This window comes from Podarcis gaigeae (assembly GCF_964106915.1).
Source record: "Podarcis gaigeae genome assembly, chromosome: 8".
In the NCBI taxonomy this organism is placed as follows: domain Eukaryota; kingdom Metazoa; phylum Chordata; class Lepidosauria; order Squamata; family Lacertidae; genus Podarcis; species Podarcis gaigeae.
The window spans coordinates 12,289,703-12,307,637 of record NC_139684.1 but is presented as its reverse complement, the minus strand read 5'-3'; the positions used below and the strand labels follow the sequence as shown (position 1 = coordinate 12,307,637).

General features: G+C 46.5%; 2 protein-coding genes across 2 annotated transcripts in view; one reads left to right on the top strand and one right to left on the bottom strand.

Moving 5' to 3' along the window:
• Window positions 1-1,319: 1,319 nt before the first annotated feature.
• LOC310849711 (F-box only protein 44-like) lies at window positions 1,320-12,653 on the top strand. Its single transcript, XM_083750319.1, has 7 exons — window positions 1,320-1,585; window positions 4,514-4,766; window positions 6,387-6,567; window positions 7,420-7,515; window positions 9,983-10,097; window positions 10,534-11,266; window positions 11,767-12,653. The coding sequence occupies exons 2-6, from the start codon at window positions 4,523-4,525 to the stop codon at window positions 10,822-10,824; spliced, it is 927 nt and encodes a 308-aa protein (XP_083606445.1). The 5' UTR covers window positions 1,320-1,585; window positions 4,514-4,522; the 3' UTR covers window positions 10,825-11,266; window positions 11,767-12,653.
• A 2,139-nt stretch (window positions 12,654-14,792) lies between these two features.
• Window positions 14,793-17,935, bottom strand: part of LOC310850482 (uncharacterized protein) — a 28,955-nt gene continuing 25,812 nt past the window's right edge. Inside the window, exon 12 of the mRNA XM_083752001.1 lies at window positions 14,793-17,109. Within this exon, the coding sequence (XP_083608127.1) occupies window positions 16,963-17,109 (147 nt within the window). The 3' untranslated portion in view covers window positions 14,793-16,962. The remainder of the gene's footprint in view (window positions 17,110-17,935) is intronic.

The window sequence follows — 17,935 nt, the reverse complement described above, 5'->3', positions numbered from 1 at the left end:
AAGTGATTTAATGACCACCTCTTTCAGTGGGTCTGGGAAGGCTCCCTTGCAGAGGGAAGCATTCACCACCCAGCAGAGCCCATCGCCTAACCCTTCCGGCTCACTTTTATCAGCCAGGAAGGGCAAGGATCAAGGAGACAGGTGGTTGGTTTCACGAGTTCAAGCAGCCTGTCCACATCGCTGGGGTAACGGATTGAAATTGATTCCATGCAACTTGACCGGGCTCTAGCACTCTCCCGCCCCGGCCCTGCTCCCACAGTGGTGTTTTACATCTCCAAAATTCACCATTAAACTACAATCCAATATTTCCAATGCAGAATTTATTGCCATTCTATTATATTTCCTCTGTGCTTGCGTCCTCCTGGTCTTGTGACTCCGGCCCTAAATTGCAAGGCAAAACCATGGGAGATGGGCGCATGTGTGGAGTCTGCCAGCCTCACGTCCCTGATTAGATGATGAAATAAATAATTTAAGGTCTTATGTAGCTAATAAAGGTTCATAAATGTACCAAGCAAACACGTACATAGATCAATAGGCCACATGTCTGAAGCTGCACAGGAGAGCAGCCAGGGAGCCATTTTGACTCCCAGGCTGACCAGGTGTTTTCTCTGTAAGGTCAAATGTCTCCCCGTTGCCTTTTCCTTCACAAATCCTGTCTTAAGGGTATGTCTGTGTATGAATAGGGTGAGCCTGTGACCTGGCTCAGGAACTAAGTACTTAATCATTACAAAAGACTGGCCAGGCTCCCCAGGGTATCCAATCAAGTAAGCATTAAAGGTAACCTGCCAGACAGGAGGTAAACAACCCACTCAGATTTCTGCTTTAGCCTGCCCTTTCCGTGATGTAGGTATGATGTATCTGAGAGGTGGTCTTTGACTCCAAGGCGGGCAATTTAAAATGTCTATATAAGGACGGATACACCTTGGTTCGGGGTCCTCCTCCTTTCCTGCCTGTGAGGGGAGCACCCTGTTGCAGCAGTTCAATAAAGATCAGGCTTACTAGCTGCTTTGCTTCTCAATATTCTTTGGTTGGCCTCTTGTTGTTTTCTCCCACCAATAGGGAACCTACAAAGGACTCTATAAAGGCTCTTGTGTCCCCCATAAGGGAATAAGGGCAGATTTTTCGTTTATTACAATGACATCCTCATCTCCATAGATGACTCCATCGTCCTTATTACAGGATATTGGCTACCCCTTGAGCATCGTTGGTCATTTGTCACAGGTGCTAACTCTCCAGAGCCAAACTCTGCTTGTGTATGGTCCACGCTCGCCAGTAACCCTTATCCTTTTGCGATGGTTTCGTTTTACTGGACGGAGCCTCCGGCCACGCCGCTCTTGCCTTTGCAAAGTTGGGCCCGAGAAGCGCGTTGGCCCCCTAGAGGCGCGTCATCTTATGCAAATACGCCCCGGCGGGGATTCCCCTCCCGACGAGAGGAATTGCTGGCGATGGGCGGGTCGTTTCTCGGAATTGGGAGCCTGGACTAGGATCGCTTTCGTTTTCTCCCTGCTGCCTGGCGGTGGAGCGGGGCGGAGATCAGACTTGCTCTCGGAGGCGCCGTGAGGCTCTTGCGCTCGTTCCAGACCTGGTAAGAATCGGAAGCAATGGGGGGGGGGGGTGAGAGATGCGCATCCAGGAGAGTGGATCTTTCTTTTCACAGATAACATATGTATTTAAGAATTATCAATTTTATACATCATGGGATTCCCTGAATCCCCGGGCTTCCCCCGCCCACCATGGCTTCCAATATATATCTTTTTTTCTTACTACTGCATCTAATTATATTTATCCAATTTTGTTTATATCCACGTTTAACCTTAAAAAATTACATTACAAGTCCTGATAACGTCTTTAAGTGTTTGCAGTGATCTTTACCTTTGAAAGAGAGCTCTACCTCTCTTTCAAATCAGAACCAGTGAAGGCGGTGAAGCTGCTGTGTGAGTGCCTGGAGGTGGTTGGAGGATAGATGGTGGCTAATGGATTGAGGTTGAATCCTGACAAGACAGAAGTACTGTTTTGGGGGGACGGGGCGGGTGGGTGTGGAGGACTTCCTGGTCCTGAATGGGGTAACTGTGCCTCTGAAGAACCAGGTGGGCAGCCTGGGACTCATTTTGGACTCACAGCAGTCCATGGAGGCACAGGTCAATTCTGTGTCCAGAGCGGCTGTCTACCAGCTTCATCTGGTACACAGGCTGAGACCCTACTTGCCCGCGGCGCAGACTGTCTCGCCAGAGTGGTGCATGCTCTGGTTATCTCTCGCTTGGACTACTGCAATGCGCTCTACATGGGGCTACCTTTGAAGGTGACCCGGAAACTACAACTAATCCAGAATGCGGCAGCTAGACTGGTGACTGGGGGCGGCCGCCGAGACCACATAACACCGGTCTTGAAAGACCTACATTGGCTCCCAGTACGTTTCCGAGCACATTTCAAAGTGCTGGTGCTGGCCTTGAAAGCCCTAAACAGCTTCGGCCCTGTATACCTGAAGAAGCGTCTCCACCCCTATCGTTCTGCTCGGACGCTGAGGTCCAGCGCTGAGGGCCTTCTGGCGGTTCCCTCATTGCGAGAAGCAAAGCTACAGGGAACCAGGCAGAGGGCCTTCTTGGTAGTGGCGTGGGGGGTGCAGGGGGGGCCGGCCGCACTGGGCGCAACATCTGGTGTTAGAGTTAGGGGGCGCAAATCCACGGGTTAGGGGTGCAAATTACTTGCCTTGCCCCGGGTGCTGACAACCCACGCTACGCCACTGGTGGCACCTGCCCTGTGGAACGCCCTCCCAGCAGATGTCAAAGAGATAAACAACTACCTGACATTCAGAAGACATCTTAAGGCAGCCCTGTTCAGGGAGGTTTTTAATGTGTGACATCTTAGTGTATTTTTGGTCTTTGTGGAAGCTGCCCAGAGTGGCTGGGGAAACCCAGCCAGATGGGTGGGGTACAAATAAATTATTATTATTATTATTATTATTATTATTATTTATTATTTAAGGTATTCTATAAACTTTTCCCATTCCTTAAATTTCTTATCATCTTGGTGTCTGATCTTCCCGGTCAATTTTGCCATTTCGGCGTAGTCCACCATCTTGATTATTCATTCCTCTTTGGTTGGAGTTTTCTCTTATTCCTACCCCTGGGCAAAAAGCATCTTAGCAGCTATCACATACATAAAGTGTCTTTCCAGGTCCTTTGGTATTTCTTCAAAGGATGGATCTTTACAATGGAGCAGGATCTGGGAAGGGCAGCCTACAGGAGTCCATTTGCACTTGAGCTCTCAGATAGAACTCTGCACATGCTCAAAGTGTCCATCTTCACAAAGAGGCAGGTTCTGTGGAACAACACCCCTGTAAGGTAGACTAGTATGTGTGAAGATCAAACACACACACAAGCCTTAAAAAAAAAAAAATATTGACCCTGACAGGGGTGCCAACTTGAATAAAATGTGGGGGGAGGGGGCAGGTAAGCCCTGCCCTGCATAATCAGTCACATGATTCAATACCTCAAGGACCGCCTCTTTTCATATGGGCCTACCCAGACCCTGAGTTCATCCTCTGAGGCCTCCTCCTCGAGAGGTCAGAGGGTGGCAACACGAGAACGGGGCCTTCTCTGCAGTGGCTCCCCGTCTGTGAAATGCTCTCCCCAGGGAAGTTCGCCAGACACCTTCATTATAAACCTTTAGGAGCCAGGCAAAAATGTTCCTTTTTAACCAGGCCTTTGGTTGACCTTATCAACATCCCATACCCTTTTAAAATGTGGCTCTTTTTAAGGAGGTATTATTGGGATATTGCTTTTATTTTTAATTTATATACTGTGATCTTTTTATGAGACCTCCGGGAATAGGGCGGTATATATAAGTGAAACTCGAAAAATTAGAATATCATGGAAAAGTTCATTTTTTTCAGTAATTCAACTTAAAAGGTGAAACTAATATATGAGATAGACTCATGACATGCAAAGCGAGATATGTCAAGCCTTTATTTGTTATAATTGTGATGATGAGTCTATCTCATATATACGTTTCACCTTTTAAGTTGAAATACTGAAAAAAAAATGATCTTTTCCACGATATTCTAATTTTTCGAGTTTCACCTGTAAATTCAGTAAATAATGATGATGAACGGATGCACACCATTTGAATTGCATCAACATTTTTTTGGGGGGGACTCCCTCAAACATTCTATGGGGCAGTGAAGCCCCCTCAACCCCTAGAAGTTGGCTCCTAGTATGGACACGGAGGCAGAGAGATTTGTGCTAGCTGCTCAGGAACAGAAGACACAAGTCTTCATGGCATGGCTTTCCACTTCCTGCACCCATCTCGGGGAATCAGTGGGTAGCATGGCTGGGAAATGCTAAACTAGATGGATCAATAGGGGTCTGCCTAGGTAGAAAGCAGCTGACCTGAAGCACTTAACGCTGCAACATTTTGTTGCAGTACCCCGCTTGTCCTTGCCTATGGCCCACTCACAGATCTTGTATGTTTGCTCCTTCCCCTTGTTCCCCTCTTTCGTGGTTCATCTCTTCAGGCCTCATTGATGGCAGCGAACATGGAAAATTTGCCCGAAAACCTTCTGTTGGATATCTTGTCTCTGGTTCCAGCAAGAGACCTCATTTGCAATTGCCGGCTGGTCTGCTCTCAGTGGCGGGACTTGGTAGACCTGCCGGTCCTGTGGAAGCGCAAGTTCCGGAAAAGGGACCACGACTCTTCTCCAAAGCCATTGGCTTTCTACATTTTCTCCCACCTAGAGAAGAACTTAATCAAGAACCCTGATGGTCAAGGTATGTCCCCATTTATCTGGTAGAATAAAATGCTCCTGGACAGAAATCTGAATTATAAAGCCTTTAGGAACATAGGAAGCTGTCGTACACTGAGTCCCAATATTGGTTCATCTAGCACAGTAATGTCTATACTCGGGCTGGGCGATATAACGTCCAAAACTCGTTTGAAGTTTACATGATGATAATTTTTTCATAATATTTGAGCTGGTAATATATCACGAATCACAGTGTGTGTGAGGGCTAGGCGATATCTGGTTTTCAACATTGGGATAACTCACCAGCTAAACACTGCAATGTTATCAGCAGCTAAACCTGACAATATCACCAGCTAAACATTGCAATCTACCACAGTGTCTGAAAGAAGGATGGAACTATATACAGAGGCAAACAGGACAATGTCCTGGCAATTGCTACTACTCATGGGTCTAAAACAGATAAATAACAATATTATCAATCATCTCACACTCTGTTTCATCCGCAGGCAAGCCAAAATGCATCCCAACAGGACTACATCCCAGTGTGGTGTAGTGGTTAAGAGCGGTAGACTCGTAATCTGGTGAACCGGGTTCGCTTCCCAGCTCCTCCACATGCAGCTGCTGGGTGACCTTGGGCTAGTCACACTTCTCTGAAGTCTTTCAGCCCCACTCACCTCACAGAGTGTTTGTTGTGGGGGAGGAAGGGAAAGGAGAATGTTAGCCGCTTTGAGACTCCTTTGGGTAGTGATAAAGCGGGATATCAAATCCAAGGTCTTCTTTTTTGGCTTTGGGCTTGGATACCAAATGGTGGTATTCAGGACAATCCAAAATGTGGCGGTGAGTTACAGTGAATACAAATAATCTGGAACTGCCAGACCACCAGCAGGCCTGCTAGGAGGCAGAAAAGGGAGCAGTGGCAGAAAACCTTGCCATGACTGTGGTATCTATATATCTATCTGTCTGTCTGTCTATCTATCTACACACACACACACACACACACACACACACACTACCATATGTATATAAATAATTGCATATTCTAAATAGCCAAGCACCTTGTTTTTTCCAGGTATGGGAACCGAGGGATTGCTGAACTACAACTCCCATCCACCCCAGCAAGAAAGAGAAATGGCCCAGGATGATGGAAATTGTAGTTTAGCAACATCTGGAGGGCCAAAGTTTCCCTATACCTGCTCCTCAGAGTAGATCTGTTGGAATTAATGGACCCAAAGTAATAATGTCAGTTAACTTCAGGGTGTCTACTACTTAATCATGCAAACAAGGGCGATAATTTAACTACGGTCATTTCTGGACTGCCTCTTTTTTGCCTCTTTATCCAGATGGTTTGCCCCACATTTAAGGATACTGGCTATTTATCGAGAAAATTCATATGTGGGGAGGTTTTATGGCATTGCGTCAAGAAGTCTGATTTGTTGAGATGCAGGTTGCTTGCACACCATCGTGTAAACTAGCCTAAATCTGAGACCCTGAACTTGCCATTATGCAATTGAGTCCCTCTTGGAAACAGGGACACTCTGAAAGTGGCCTAAGGCATTCTTGTTTTCTTTCTAACCCACGGGCTGCTTCCATGCACTCAAAGCCTCTCCCTTCATTTTCTGTCTCCCCATCACACACACTGCATCAGATGGCCTGGACTCCTGGGAAATCCAGACACCTACCAAGGGCCACTGGGAAACTGAGGAACTGTCTATAGAAGACTCAAAAAGCGTCGGTGAGATGCTCAGCCCTTATAAAATGGGCTGTTTTGTGGAGAATGATGAAGATGCTCCTGTTCAGCTCTACAAATGCTTTGCTGCACATAACGGGTGAGGAACCTATCATTGTCTAAACTCAAATCCACTTAAAGATGAGGAAAGGGAGTTTTCATTTGCCCTGGTGCGGGTTCTTGTGCTTCACACTGTATTCTGCATAAGGAGAGCAGCCCCCCCATAAATATAACCCATAAAAATGCAATGGTCATAAAAAGGTGAAGCAAATTGCATCACCAAATCCTATCAAATGAGCTGTTCTTTTTTTTGTATGGACTAAAGAAATGTGTGCTGTGGAGAGTGGTGAGAGCCAGGCCCCTAGTGGCTTCCCCTTAAAAGGTTGCTAGCAGACCATCATTCCTTGCCTCTGCATAGGAGGGGGCAAACCTTCTTTCCAGGGAGCTAGAGGTTGCCCACAATAGCCAGTTGCTTAGCCTTTTGGAACACGTGGTCCCAATGCTGTGGGTAAAAGGTAAAGGTCAAGGACCCCTGGATGCTTAAGTACAGTCAAAGGCAACTATGGGGTTGCAAAGCTTATCTGGCTTTCATGTTGAGGGAGCCGGTGTTTGTCCACAGCTTTCTGGGTCATGTGGCCAGCAGAACTAGACCGCTTCTGGTACAACGGGACACTGTGATGGAAGCCAAAGCACACAGAAACACTGTTTACCTTCCCGCCGCTGCAGTACCTATTTATCTACCTGCACTGGCATGCTTTCGAACTGCTAGGTTGGCAGGAGCTGGGACAGAGCAATGGGAGCTCACCCTGTCATGGGGATTCGAACCGCCAGCTTTCTGATGGGCATGCCCAAGAGGCTCAGTGATTCAGACCATAGACCCACCTGCATCCCCCAATGCTGTAGGATAGTGATGGTGATGTGGGGGTAGTGATGGTGTTCCTTAATGTCTCAGGCCCTGCAGCAAATCTCAGCTCATCACTTTGAAGAACGAGGGCTACTGGGATGAATTGATGGATGAAGCCAGACCCATGATTGAGGTGAAGGACTGGTGAGTGCCAAGTGTCCTGTCCCGGCTGGGGCTCAGGGAGGGTGGACACCCCAAACCAAGTTCTCGGCATCTGTGATATCCCAAGGATAGATGTGGTCAGTGAATTGGAGGCAGAGGGGAAGGTCTGCTTGGACCTAGGCGTCAGCCCCAGGGGCAGTTGTCTAGAGGAATGAAGGCTGCCATTGGCTATCACTTCCATGGCGGCACAGAGAGGGCAGTGGTTCTCAAGGGTTTCAGTCAGGGGGCTTTCCCAGTCTTAGCTGGATTGAACAAGAGACCTTCTGTATGCATAGCAAATGCTCCAACCACTGAGCTACTGCCAATTAGGGATTGCAGTTTGTCTCCGCTTATTTAGAGTGGCACCCAGTCCAAATTAGTTACCACATGTGTTCATCAGGAAGGCACTGGAACCCATCATTTAGTTTTATTTTGAATGTTAATGAGACACTTCCTAATATTGCGGGGACGCAGGGGTACACATATCCCTAAGGTAAAGTATTGGATACCAAACCAAGAAACACCAGGACTGGTTTGATGAGAATGACAGTGAGATTGAACGCATCATTGTCAAGAAAAGAAGGCCATTCAGATCTGGCAAAGAGATAGAAACTGTGCCACTAAGAATAAACCCATAAACCTATGCCAACACTAAGGCTGAGGTTCAAAGAAGAACCAGAGAACTAAAAAACACCTGGTGGATAAAAAAAGCTCAAGAGATCCAGCACTTAGCTGACACTCATGATGCACAGAGTTTCTTTAAAGCCACAAAGAACATCTATGGGCATATGCCCCCTACGCTCAGCAGAGGGTATCACACTTCTAAAAGATAAAGAAGCCATTGCACTGTGCTGGAAAGAACATTACCAACATCTCCTTAACCGCAACTCCCCTGTAGCTGCTGAGGTCCTCTCACAAATTCCGCATAAACAAGTTAGAGATGAGCTTGCAGTATCTCCAAATCTGGGAGAGTTGTGTACAGCTATTAACCAAATGAAAAACAACAAAGCCAGTGGACCTGATGGGATACCTGCTGAAATCTTCAAAGTGGGTGGAATTGAACTTACACAACAACTTCACAAGCTCATCGAAAAAAATCTTCAGTATGCTGATGACAACGTAGTGTGCGCACGCTCAGAGGATGACCTCAAAACCATGCTAAATATCTTTGCAAAAGCTTATCACTCAACATCCAAAAAGCTTATTACTCAACATCCAAAATCCAAAGTGCTGCACCAGCAAGTACAAAATAACCCCTCTGCAGCGCCACAAATCCAACTCAGTGGTGTAATGTTGGAAAATGTTGATCACTTTCCTACCTAGGCAGTTATCTTTCCACAAGGGCCAACAATTAATGCTGAAATCCAGCATCGCCTGAGCTCTGCAAGTGTGGATTTCTTCCGATTGCAGTGCAGAGTGTTTAAGGACTGGGACATTTGCAGGGAAACCAAAATGCTTGTTTACAAAGCTATTGCACTACCAACCTTACTATATGCTTGTGAAACATGGACCACTTATAAATGCCATCTCCAACTCCTCAAAAGATTCCATCAACGGTGTCTCTGAAAAATTTTACACATCATTTGGGAAGACAGGTGAACTAATATCAGTGTACTGGAAGAAGCAAATATCACCATTGTTGAAGCAATGATTCTTCAACATCAGCTTCGTTGGACTGGTCATGTTGTGCGGATGCCCGATTATCATCTTCCAAAGCAACTACTCTATTCTGTACTTAAAAATGAAAAGCGTAATGCTGGAGGTCAACAAAAGAGGTTTAAAGACTGTCTCAAGGCAAATCTAAAAAAATGTAGTATAAATACTGACAACCGGGCAACACTGGCCTGTGAGTGCTCCAGTTGGAGAACAGCCTTTACCAAAGATGTCATGGGCTTTGAAGACACTCAAACTCAGGATGCAAGGGAGAAACATGCTAAGAGGAAGGCACGCTTGGCAAACCCTCACCACGATCAACTCCTGCCCAAAAACCTCTGTCCCCACTGTGCAAGGACTTGTGGATCCAAAATTGGCCTCCACAGTCATTTACGGACTCATTGTTAAAACCATGTTTAAGGAAGACAATCTTACTTGGCTATGAGTGATCACCGAAGAAGAAGAAGAAGATATCCCTAAACATGTGAATCTAACGGGAGAAGAAACTAAAAAAATGTAGCTTCTTCTCTAGCATGGTGAATAGTCAGCTGTGTAATATGAAGTAATACATGTTCTTTGTACTTTTGTCCATTTACTGTATTTATTTTTCCCCATTTGAAGTATAACATGGTGATTTTATTGAGTCAAAATGAGAGTACCCCTAAACATTTTTTAGGGGAAAAAAGCACTGCCAAGATCTCTCTCAATCACCATGTTGTAGTGACAGAAACAGTGGCGGTTGATATGCCAGCTGGGTCTCAATTTGTCCCAGGCTCATATAATTTCTCTCTCTTCCTCCCCCCACTACCAAAAACAGCTATTCAAGTTGGTCTGATGCACACTATAAACTGACCGTGAAGCTGTTGTCTGCAGACTCTGAAGTCCTTAAAGAACATCAATATGAAGAATCTTGTGTGTTAACGTGGTGTCCGGTGAGCCAAGCCTGAGTAGAAAATGCAAGCTTTGTTAAATTAGTGGAGGGTTGTCTATGAGGGTGAAAGGGGTCCCACCAACCTCTGTCTGCTACGACGTGCAGGCTTTCTTGTGTAAATATTTCATAAAAGAGATATACCACTAGGTTATAGAAAACCTTAAAGTGTCTTACTGACAAGCAGCTCAGCTGGTTGACTACCTGCGAGCTTCCTCCTCTTGCTTAACATCAGGCAAGAGGAGAATGGGGACAAAACTAGACTTTGTTGACTGCCTCTGCCTCTCATTGGGCTCTGGCTCCCCCTACAGTTGACTTCCCCCCTCCCGCCCCCTCCAGCCACCACTGTGGGGGGAGAGGTTGCATCCTGGATGGGGTAGTTTCTTCTCTGCATCCTTCCCCAGACCCAGCAGACTCCTCCCTTTCTCTCTCCTCTCCAGGTTTCACACACTATTTACGACTACCCTCAAGGTGTCCGTCATATCCTCTTTGAACACAAAGCGCAAGGCCCAAGTGAAGACAGGGAGCCACCCTGGCGTGGGATGATGGTGTTGCAAAGCAGCATCACACTTCACCCACCACCAGTGGCAGAAGAAGTGGAGGACGATTACTACGACTACCACTACAGGGATTACTCCGATTCATCGGAGTATTTCAGCAGTGACGAATTGCCTTATGAGTTTTTTTACAGAGAGTCCAGTTATGATTCATGGTACGACGACAACTGGTAACAATGATGACAGCTCCTCTTCTTAGGACCATCATACCTTCTCTCATCTGCGCTACATTTTGCACCCAGTTGTAGCTTCAGTTTTGCGTTCTCTTTGCTTCTCTCAACCTGTATCTTTTGCAGATGCTCTGTTTCTACATATCTGTGATCTAGAAGAATGTCTGAATATGAAAACAAGGCAAGAGATGGGTGTGGCATTTGCCTCCTAGGATGGGACATAAGGAAAGGGTTAAATGAGTGTGACGTGTTTGGCCAGTGGGAATGCAAGGGGAGGAGTAAAAGTTACTGAGTGGGAGGTTTTGAAAGTCAGTTGAGTTTTGGGAGTTGGAGAAGGAAGAGGGAGGAATAGGCAGTGGGTTGGTTGAGTTGCATTGTGAGAGAGTGAGAGGAATTGTTAGGTGGAGTCAGATAGCTGGAATAATCAGTTTGAAGTTGTTAGAAACGTATAGGACAGCATGATGGACTATATGGAATTGGCGGAAATGACTGGCAGAATCCGAGACCTGGGAGAAGAGTCGGTGGAAGAAGATTGGAAAAAATTTAAAGACTATCTGCAGAAACACTGTAAAATTTATGAATGTTAAAATGATGTTGGATTGAAATTAAGCGGCATTAGCAACAAAGTCAAAAAGAGTATGCAAAAATGAATTGATAATGAATGAAAATATAGAGTTATAATATGTTAAGACATAGAGTTAAAATAAATGAAAGAGGGTAAGGATTTGCTGATTTGATTATGCAAATGGAATTACAAAAAGGGGAGGTGTGAGGAAGTCACGAGAATAAGTAAACGAGTTTTAAGATATTGGAAAGAAGGATTTATTATTTAATTGTTTGTATTTTTCTTTTTTTATGTATTTTTGATTTTTGTATTTGTTTTCTTATATTGTTTTGTATTTTTCTCTTTGTTGAAAATTTAATAAATATCATTTAAAAAAAATAGAAACGTATAGGACAGCAAAGGAACTAAGATTAATAAACTGACAAGAGAAAATAACTGAAACTATACGCTTGTTCCTGCATTTAAAAATAAACTTGATTATTTGTTAATGTTAACAACTGTCTGGACTCCGTGTGTCCCCGAAAGAAACAGGGTGGTGGCAGCAAAGTAAGCAATCACAGTGGTGGCACAGGGATCAATAGACTGTCAGACGTCCGGGGGCCCTGTGTGATTGCCACAGTGGGCTGGCTAGGAGGCTGGTGAAAACTGACTCTTTATTTTTTAAGTGAGATGGTTTTGGGATAGCAAGGGGTCCTCTTCTCCCACCCCCATTGGACAGGGCACGTCCAACCTGAACTTCTTTACTGCAGATCATGGCATCAGTGACACTGGCATAGATGGATCTAAAAAGAGACCCCCTATTTTAAACCCTGTGTGTTGAACCAAAGGTGAACAGTTCCAGAAACTCTGCTAATGCCATCTTAATTGGGAAACACTGACCTGCGAGCGCTCCACTTGGAAATCAGCCTTTACCAAAAGTGTCATGGCTTTGAAGACACTCGAACTCGGGACGCAAGGGCGAAATGTGACCTGGATTCAGGAACTAATTAACCATCAAAAAGGAATGGCCAGGCTGCCCGGGTAATCCCATCAGTGACCATTAATAGGTTTCCTGCAAGACAGGATTCTGCTGTAGATCACCCCTTCTGTAATGTATGTATGATGTATTGAGGGGTGGTCTTAAGCTTACAGGGTGGCAATTTCAAAAAGTCTATATAAGGGTTTGCACACCATTGTTCTGGGTTCCTCCTCCCTCCTGCGTGTCATGAGTGGGGACCCTGTTGCAACAGTTGAATAAAGATCAGGCTTACTAGCTGCTTTTCTACTCAGTATTCTCTGGTTGGCCTCTGTTATTTTCTCCTAACGATAGGGCTCTGTACAGGCTGTTGAATACCCCATAAGGGAAAAAGGGCAGATTTGGTTTACAACACCAGCACTGCGGTGTTAAGTGTGAGATAGATGTGGGACAGAAGCCCCAGTACAATGCATGAACAATGAAAAGGACTGAGTTTGTTGGTCTGAAGTTCTTCAAGTTGCAGTTCCTAGCTGGGGGTGGGGGTGGATACTGGGTTTTTATTTTATTTTTTAATAGCCTCCACATTTGAAGCCTCTGTTATAAGAATTTTAAGGCCTCAGATATAGAATAAATGTATGTATGGAAGTGAGAGCTGGACCATAAAGAAGCTGATGCTTTTGGATTATGGTGCTGGAGGAGACTCTTGAGAGTCCCATGGACTGCAAGAAGATCAAACCTATCCATTCTGAAGGAAATCAGCCCTGAGTGCTCACTGGAAGGACAGATCCTGAAGCTGAGGCTCCAATACTTTGGCCACCTCACGAGAAGAGAAGACTCCCTGGAAAATACCCTGATGTTGGTGTGATAAGAATTTTAAGGTCTTGGATATATCTTAAATGTTCATAAATGTACCAACCAAGCACCTACATAGATCAGCACAGGAAACCCAACCTGAAACCATTTTTGATTCCCAAACTGACTAAATGTTTTCTCTGCAAGGTCAAAGGAAAATGGAAAAGCCTCCCCATTGTCTTTTCCTTCACAAATCCTGTCAAGGGTATGTCTGTCTGTGTTTGAATAGGGTGAGCCTGTGACCTGGCTCAGGAACTAAGTACAGTGGTACCTCGGGTTAAGTACTTAATTCGTTCTGGAGGTCCGTTCTTAACCTGAAACTGTTCTTAACCTGAACCACCACTTTAGCTAACGGGGCCTCCTGCTGCTGCTGCACCGCCGGAGCACGATTTCTGTTCTCATCCTGAAGCAAAGTTCTTAACCTGAAGTACTATTTCTGGGTTAGCGGAGTCTGTAACCTGAAGCGTCTGTAACCTGAGGTACCACTGTATATGTGTTTGCCTTGTACAGTTATGAATATATATATATATATGCAGGTTTTGGTGTCCTCGGGTGTCTTCCCGTGTAAAAGTTGGGGTGTCTAGGCGACGTTTCGACGAGGTCTCACTCGTCATCTTCAGGCTGGTGCTTTCGGCTTCTCGCCTAGACACCCCAACTTTTACACGGGAAGACACCCGAGGACACCAAAACCTGCATTCCTGTACCCGTGAAAATCTACGAAAGCATATATATATATATATATATATATATATATATATAATGACCTTAAAATTCTTATAACAATATAGGAAGATATACAGTGACTTCTGGTGCCTATAGAAAGCCATATGGTGACAGGCAGAGAGGTCAGCAGTAGTTGGCACCAGAAGCGGCTATAGGGAGAGCTGTCCGATTGCGGTTTTGTTCCCATCATCCTCCCTGATGAGATTCACTAGGAGAAACATTGAGACCAAGGAGGAGGAAGGCGACAGATAGCTCCAGCCCCCTGGCCCACTTAAAAGCTAGAAAGCGGGCACACTGAGAGGTTGGGGTGCCCCACCTCCCCTCATTGACCACCCACCACTGCTTGTTTGCACGTACTTTTCTCAGGCACCTGTTATCTCCCCCCCCCATCATAAAAAAACCCTGCCCCTGTTTCCACCTCCTTTCCTCTCCCTCCAACACCTTCCTTCTGGGCTGTCTCCGCCTCCTTTCCTTTCGTGTTTAGGTGATAAAGGTAAAGGGACCCCTGACCACTAGGTCCAGTCATTGTGGCGCTCATCTCGCTTTACTGGCTGAGGGAGCCGGCGTACAGCTTCCGGGTCATGTGGCCAGCATGGCTAAGCTTCTGGCGAACCAGAGCAGCGCACGGAAACGTCGTTTACCTTCCCGCCAGAGTGGTACCTATTTATCTACTTGCACTTTGATGTGCTTTTGAACTGCTAGGTTGGCAGGAGCAGGGACCGAGCAACGGGAGCTCACCCCGTCATGGGGATTCGAACCGCCGACCTTCTGATCGCCAAGTCCTAGGCTCTGTGGTTTAACCCACAGCGCCACCGTGTTTAGGTGATACACCGTTGCTAATCCGAGCAGAAGGTTTCTGGAATCATGCAAATAGGTGTTTGAACAGGTTTTTTTATTACTTGTATATGCATCCTCCTGCCTCCACTATCACAAAACAGCAAAACAGAGATCTTTTTGAGATGTGCCAAAACGTTTCCAGCGAAAGGATCAAACACCAGACAAGAACAGGCACTTTCAGTAGCAAAGTGGCGAGAAAGGCTGCCCCCTGCTGGTGAGGAGGAGGGCATGATTTTAACTGTCTCCACACACCTGTGGAAAAGAAATGTTAGCAGACAGACGTTAAGTCCCTGAAAACAGGTTTGCCCCTCCTGTAGAAAAGGCTTTACAATGGGACCTGCCGATCTTAAAAAGAGCCATAAGGGCAGGAGTCTTAGGTTGGGCTGAAGCGAAGGCCTCTCCCCACACAACTGCCCCCTACCCAGGTTTGAGGTACTATTCATTCTCTAAGCAAAACCCAGCACAATTCAGGTACCAGATTGTGTTCTTCCCTCTGTGTGGTGCCCAATCAGAGCCTGAAGGCATAAAACTCCTGGTATCCGATGAAAAGTCCATCCAGCTCTAACTTCCCATAGCAGGCAGCTAGATCCCTCCCATTTTCTGCTATTTTGGTCCAGCGAGAAGTATTTGGAGGTAGACTGCATCTAAAGTTGGAGGTTCCATTTTTTTTTTGTCATTGCAGCTGATGCATCCATTCATAGAACTCTCCACCACCATAAAGTTGGTCTGACTTGCTCTCTAAAGCTGGAGGACATGGCCACATCCTTGCAATAACCAGTGATCCGGAAATCCTGGCCCAACCCGCCACCTTGTGGAACAAACCCGCTACATCGCTGCTTGCAGCCTAGCCAGGAATAGCAGAGAACACCTGAAAGTTGGGTTTGCATACAGACATACAGGGAAATGGAGAGAAGGATCCAGCTTGCCATCCGCCCAGCCACCAATACAAACCGACGACATCAGCTTAGGCAGAGTCAGACCACCAGATCCATGCAACTTGGCGCTGTCTACACTGACTGGCAATGGATCTCCAGGGTCTCGGGCAGGGAGCGTCCCCAGGTCTACCTGGAGGTGCCAGAGATCCCTTCTGCGAACAGAGCAAAGGCTCCCTCAGTGAGCAACTGCCTCCCCATAAAAATTAGAAGAGGCTAGCCCTCATGATTAGAATAAGGTAAAAGGTAAAGGGACCCCTGACCATTAGGTCCAGTCGTGGCTGACTCTGGGGTTGCGGCGCCCATCTCGCTTTATTGGCTGAGGGAGCCGGCTTACAGCTTCCGGGTCTTGTGGCCAGCATGACTGAGCCGCTTCTGGCGAACTAGAGCAGTGCACAGAAACACCATTTACCTTCCCGCCGGAGCGGTACCTATTTATCTACTTGCACTTTAACATGCTTTCGAACTGCTAGGTTGGCAGGAGCAGGGACCGAGCAACGGGAGCTCACCCCGTGGCGGGGATTTGAACTGCCAACCTTCTGATCGGCAAGTCCCAGGCTCTGTGGTTTAACCCACAGTGCCACCCGTGCCCCTCATGATTAGAATAAAGAGCTGGTTTAAAAAGGAAGGTGCCTTTTCCTGTTGTTCCATCTAGGTCAGTGCTTCCTACACTGACTGGCAGTGGTTCTCTGGGCTTCAGGCAGGAGTTTCCCCCAGCCTTACCTGAGCAGGTGCGCTCCTACAGAACTACTGCAACTTTCTTGCAGGCCTGCCTCTAAACTGACTGGGCTGTTGCCCCTCTTCTCTCCCCACCACTAAGAAGCCCCCAACTTTATTTTATGCTAGCTGATTACTTTCTTTTTCAAGTGTGGGCATTTATTTGGTCCTCTGGGAGATATTTTTAAAATAAAAAAACTGGCTTTATGACTGACATAAACGCCAACTCTGCTCTCAAGACGTAAAGGAAGCGGCGTCCTAACTGCGGGGACACAGGCCAGCCAATCAGCGTTGCACGCAGCCATGACCGACACAAGGGGTAGCCAATCAGCGCTTGCTCTAAATAAACTGGCAAAACAGGTTGTCTTCAAAAAAAGGGATCCTTCTCAAGGGCAGCGATAGAAGAGGACTATCGGCTGTGCAAATTTAAAGGGGCCAGGAAGGGATGTTTCGCCCATCAACCACGCGAAAGAAAGAAAGTGCTGGAAAGGGAGGTTTTATAGATATATGTATATATGTCTCTCTAAAAAATCCAGCCAAGCCTCGCGGCACCACAAGCTTTCACTCTGCCACCTCCGGCTCAATGGTTATGCTGCTGTTGGTGACTCTGATGCCGTACCAGCCTGCCCAGTACTGGGTGTCCCTGCCTCCGTGGTGAAGGATGACATGGCGGACTCCACGAGGGTAATCGTGAAACGTGTGCGAGACCTGGAGAGAGAGATGGAATAATAATAATAATAATAATAATAATAATAATAATAATAATTTATTTATACGCCGCCCATCTGGCTGAGTCTCCCTAGCCACTCTGGGCTGCTCCCAATCAAGTATTAAAAACAGTACAGCATTAAATATTTAAAACTTCCCTAAACATGGCTATCTTAAGATGTCTTCTGAATGTCAGGTAGTTGTTTATCTCTTTGACATCTGATGGGAGGGCATTCCACAGGGCGGGCGTCACTACCAAGAAGGCCCTCTGCCTGGTTCCCTGTAACCTCACTTCTTGCAATGAGGGAACCGCCAGAAGGCCCTTGGGCTGAACGATGGGGGTGAAGACACTCCTTTGGGTATACAGGACTGAGGCCGTTTAGGGCTTTCAAGGTCAGCACCAACACTTTGAATTGTGCTCGGAAATGTACTGGGAGCCAATGCAGATCTCTCAGGACCGGTGTTATGTGGTCTCAGCAGCCACTTCCAGTCACCAGTCTAGCTGCCACATTCTGGATTAATTGTAGTTTCCGGGTTACCTTCAAAGGTAGCCCCACGTAGAGAGCATTGCAGTAGTCCAAGCGGGATATAACTAGAGCATGTACCACTCTGGTGAGACAGTCTGTGGGCAGGTAGGGTCTCAGCCTGTGTACCAGATGGAGCTGGTAGACAGCCGCCCTGGACACAGAATTAACCTGCGCCTCCATGGACAGCTGTGAGTCCAAAATGGCTCCCAGGCTGTGCAGAGGAAAGGTTTGGATGCTGTGAAGTTTCTGGGCCTGATCGCATCATAAGGCCACCTTCGCGGGATAAAGAAGTGAAAGGT

Coding starts and splice junctions, on each gene's coding strand:
- LOC310849711 (XM_083750319.1), top strand. CDS start 4,523: ATGGCAGCGAACATGGAAAATTTGCCCGAAAACCTTCTGTTGGATATC. Junction 4,767..6,386: donor CAAGAACCCTGATGGTCAAG/GTATGTCCCCAT, acceptor ACACTGCATCAG/ATGGCCTGGACTCCTGGGAA. Junction 6,568..7,419: donor TGCTTTGCTGCACATAACGG/GTGAGGAACCTA, acceptor TTAATGTCTCAG/GCCCTGCAGCAAATCTCAGC.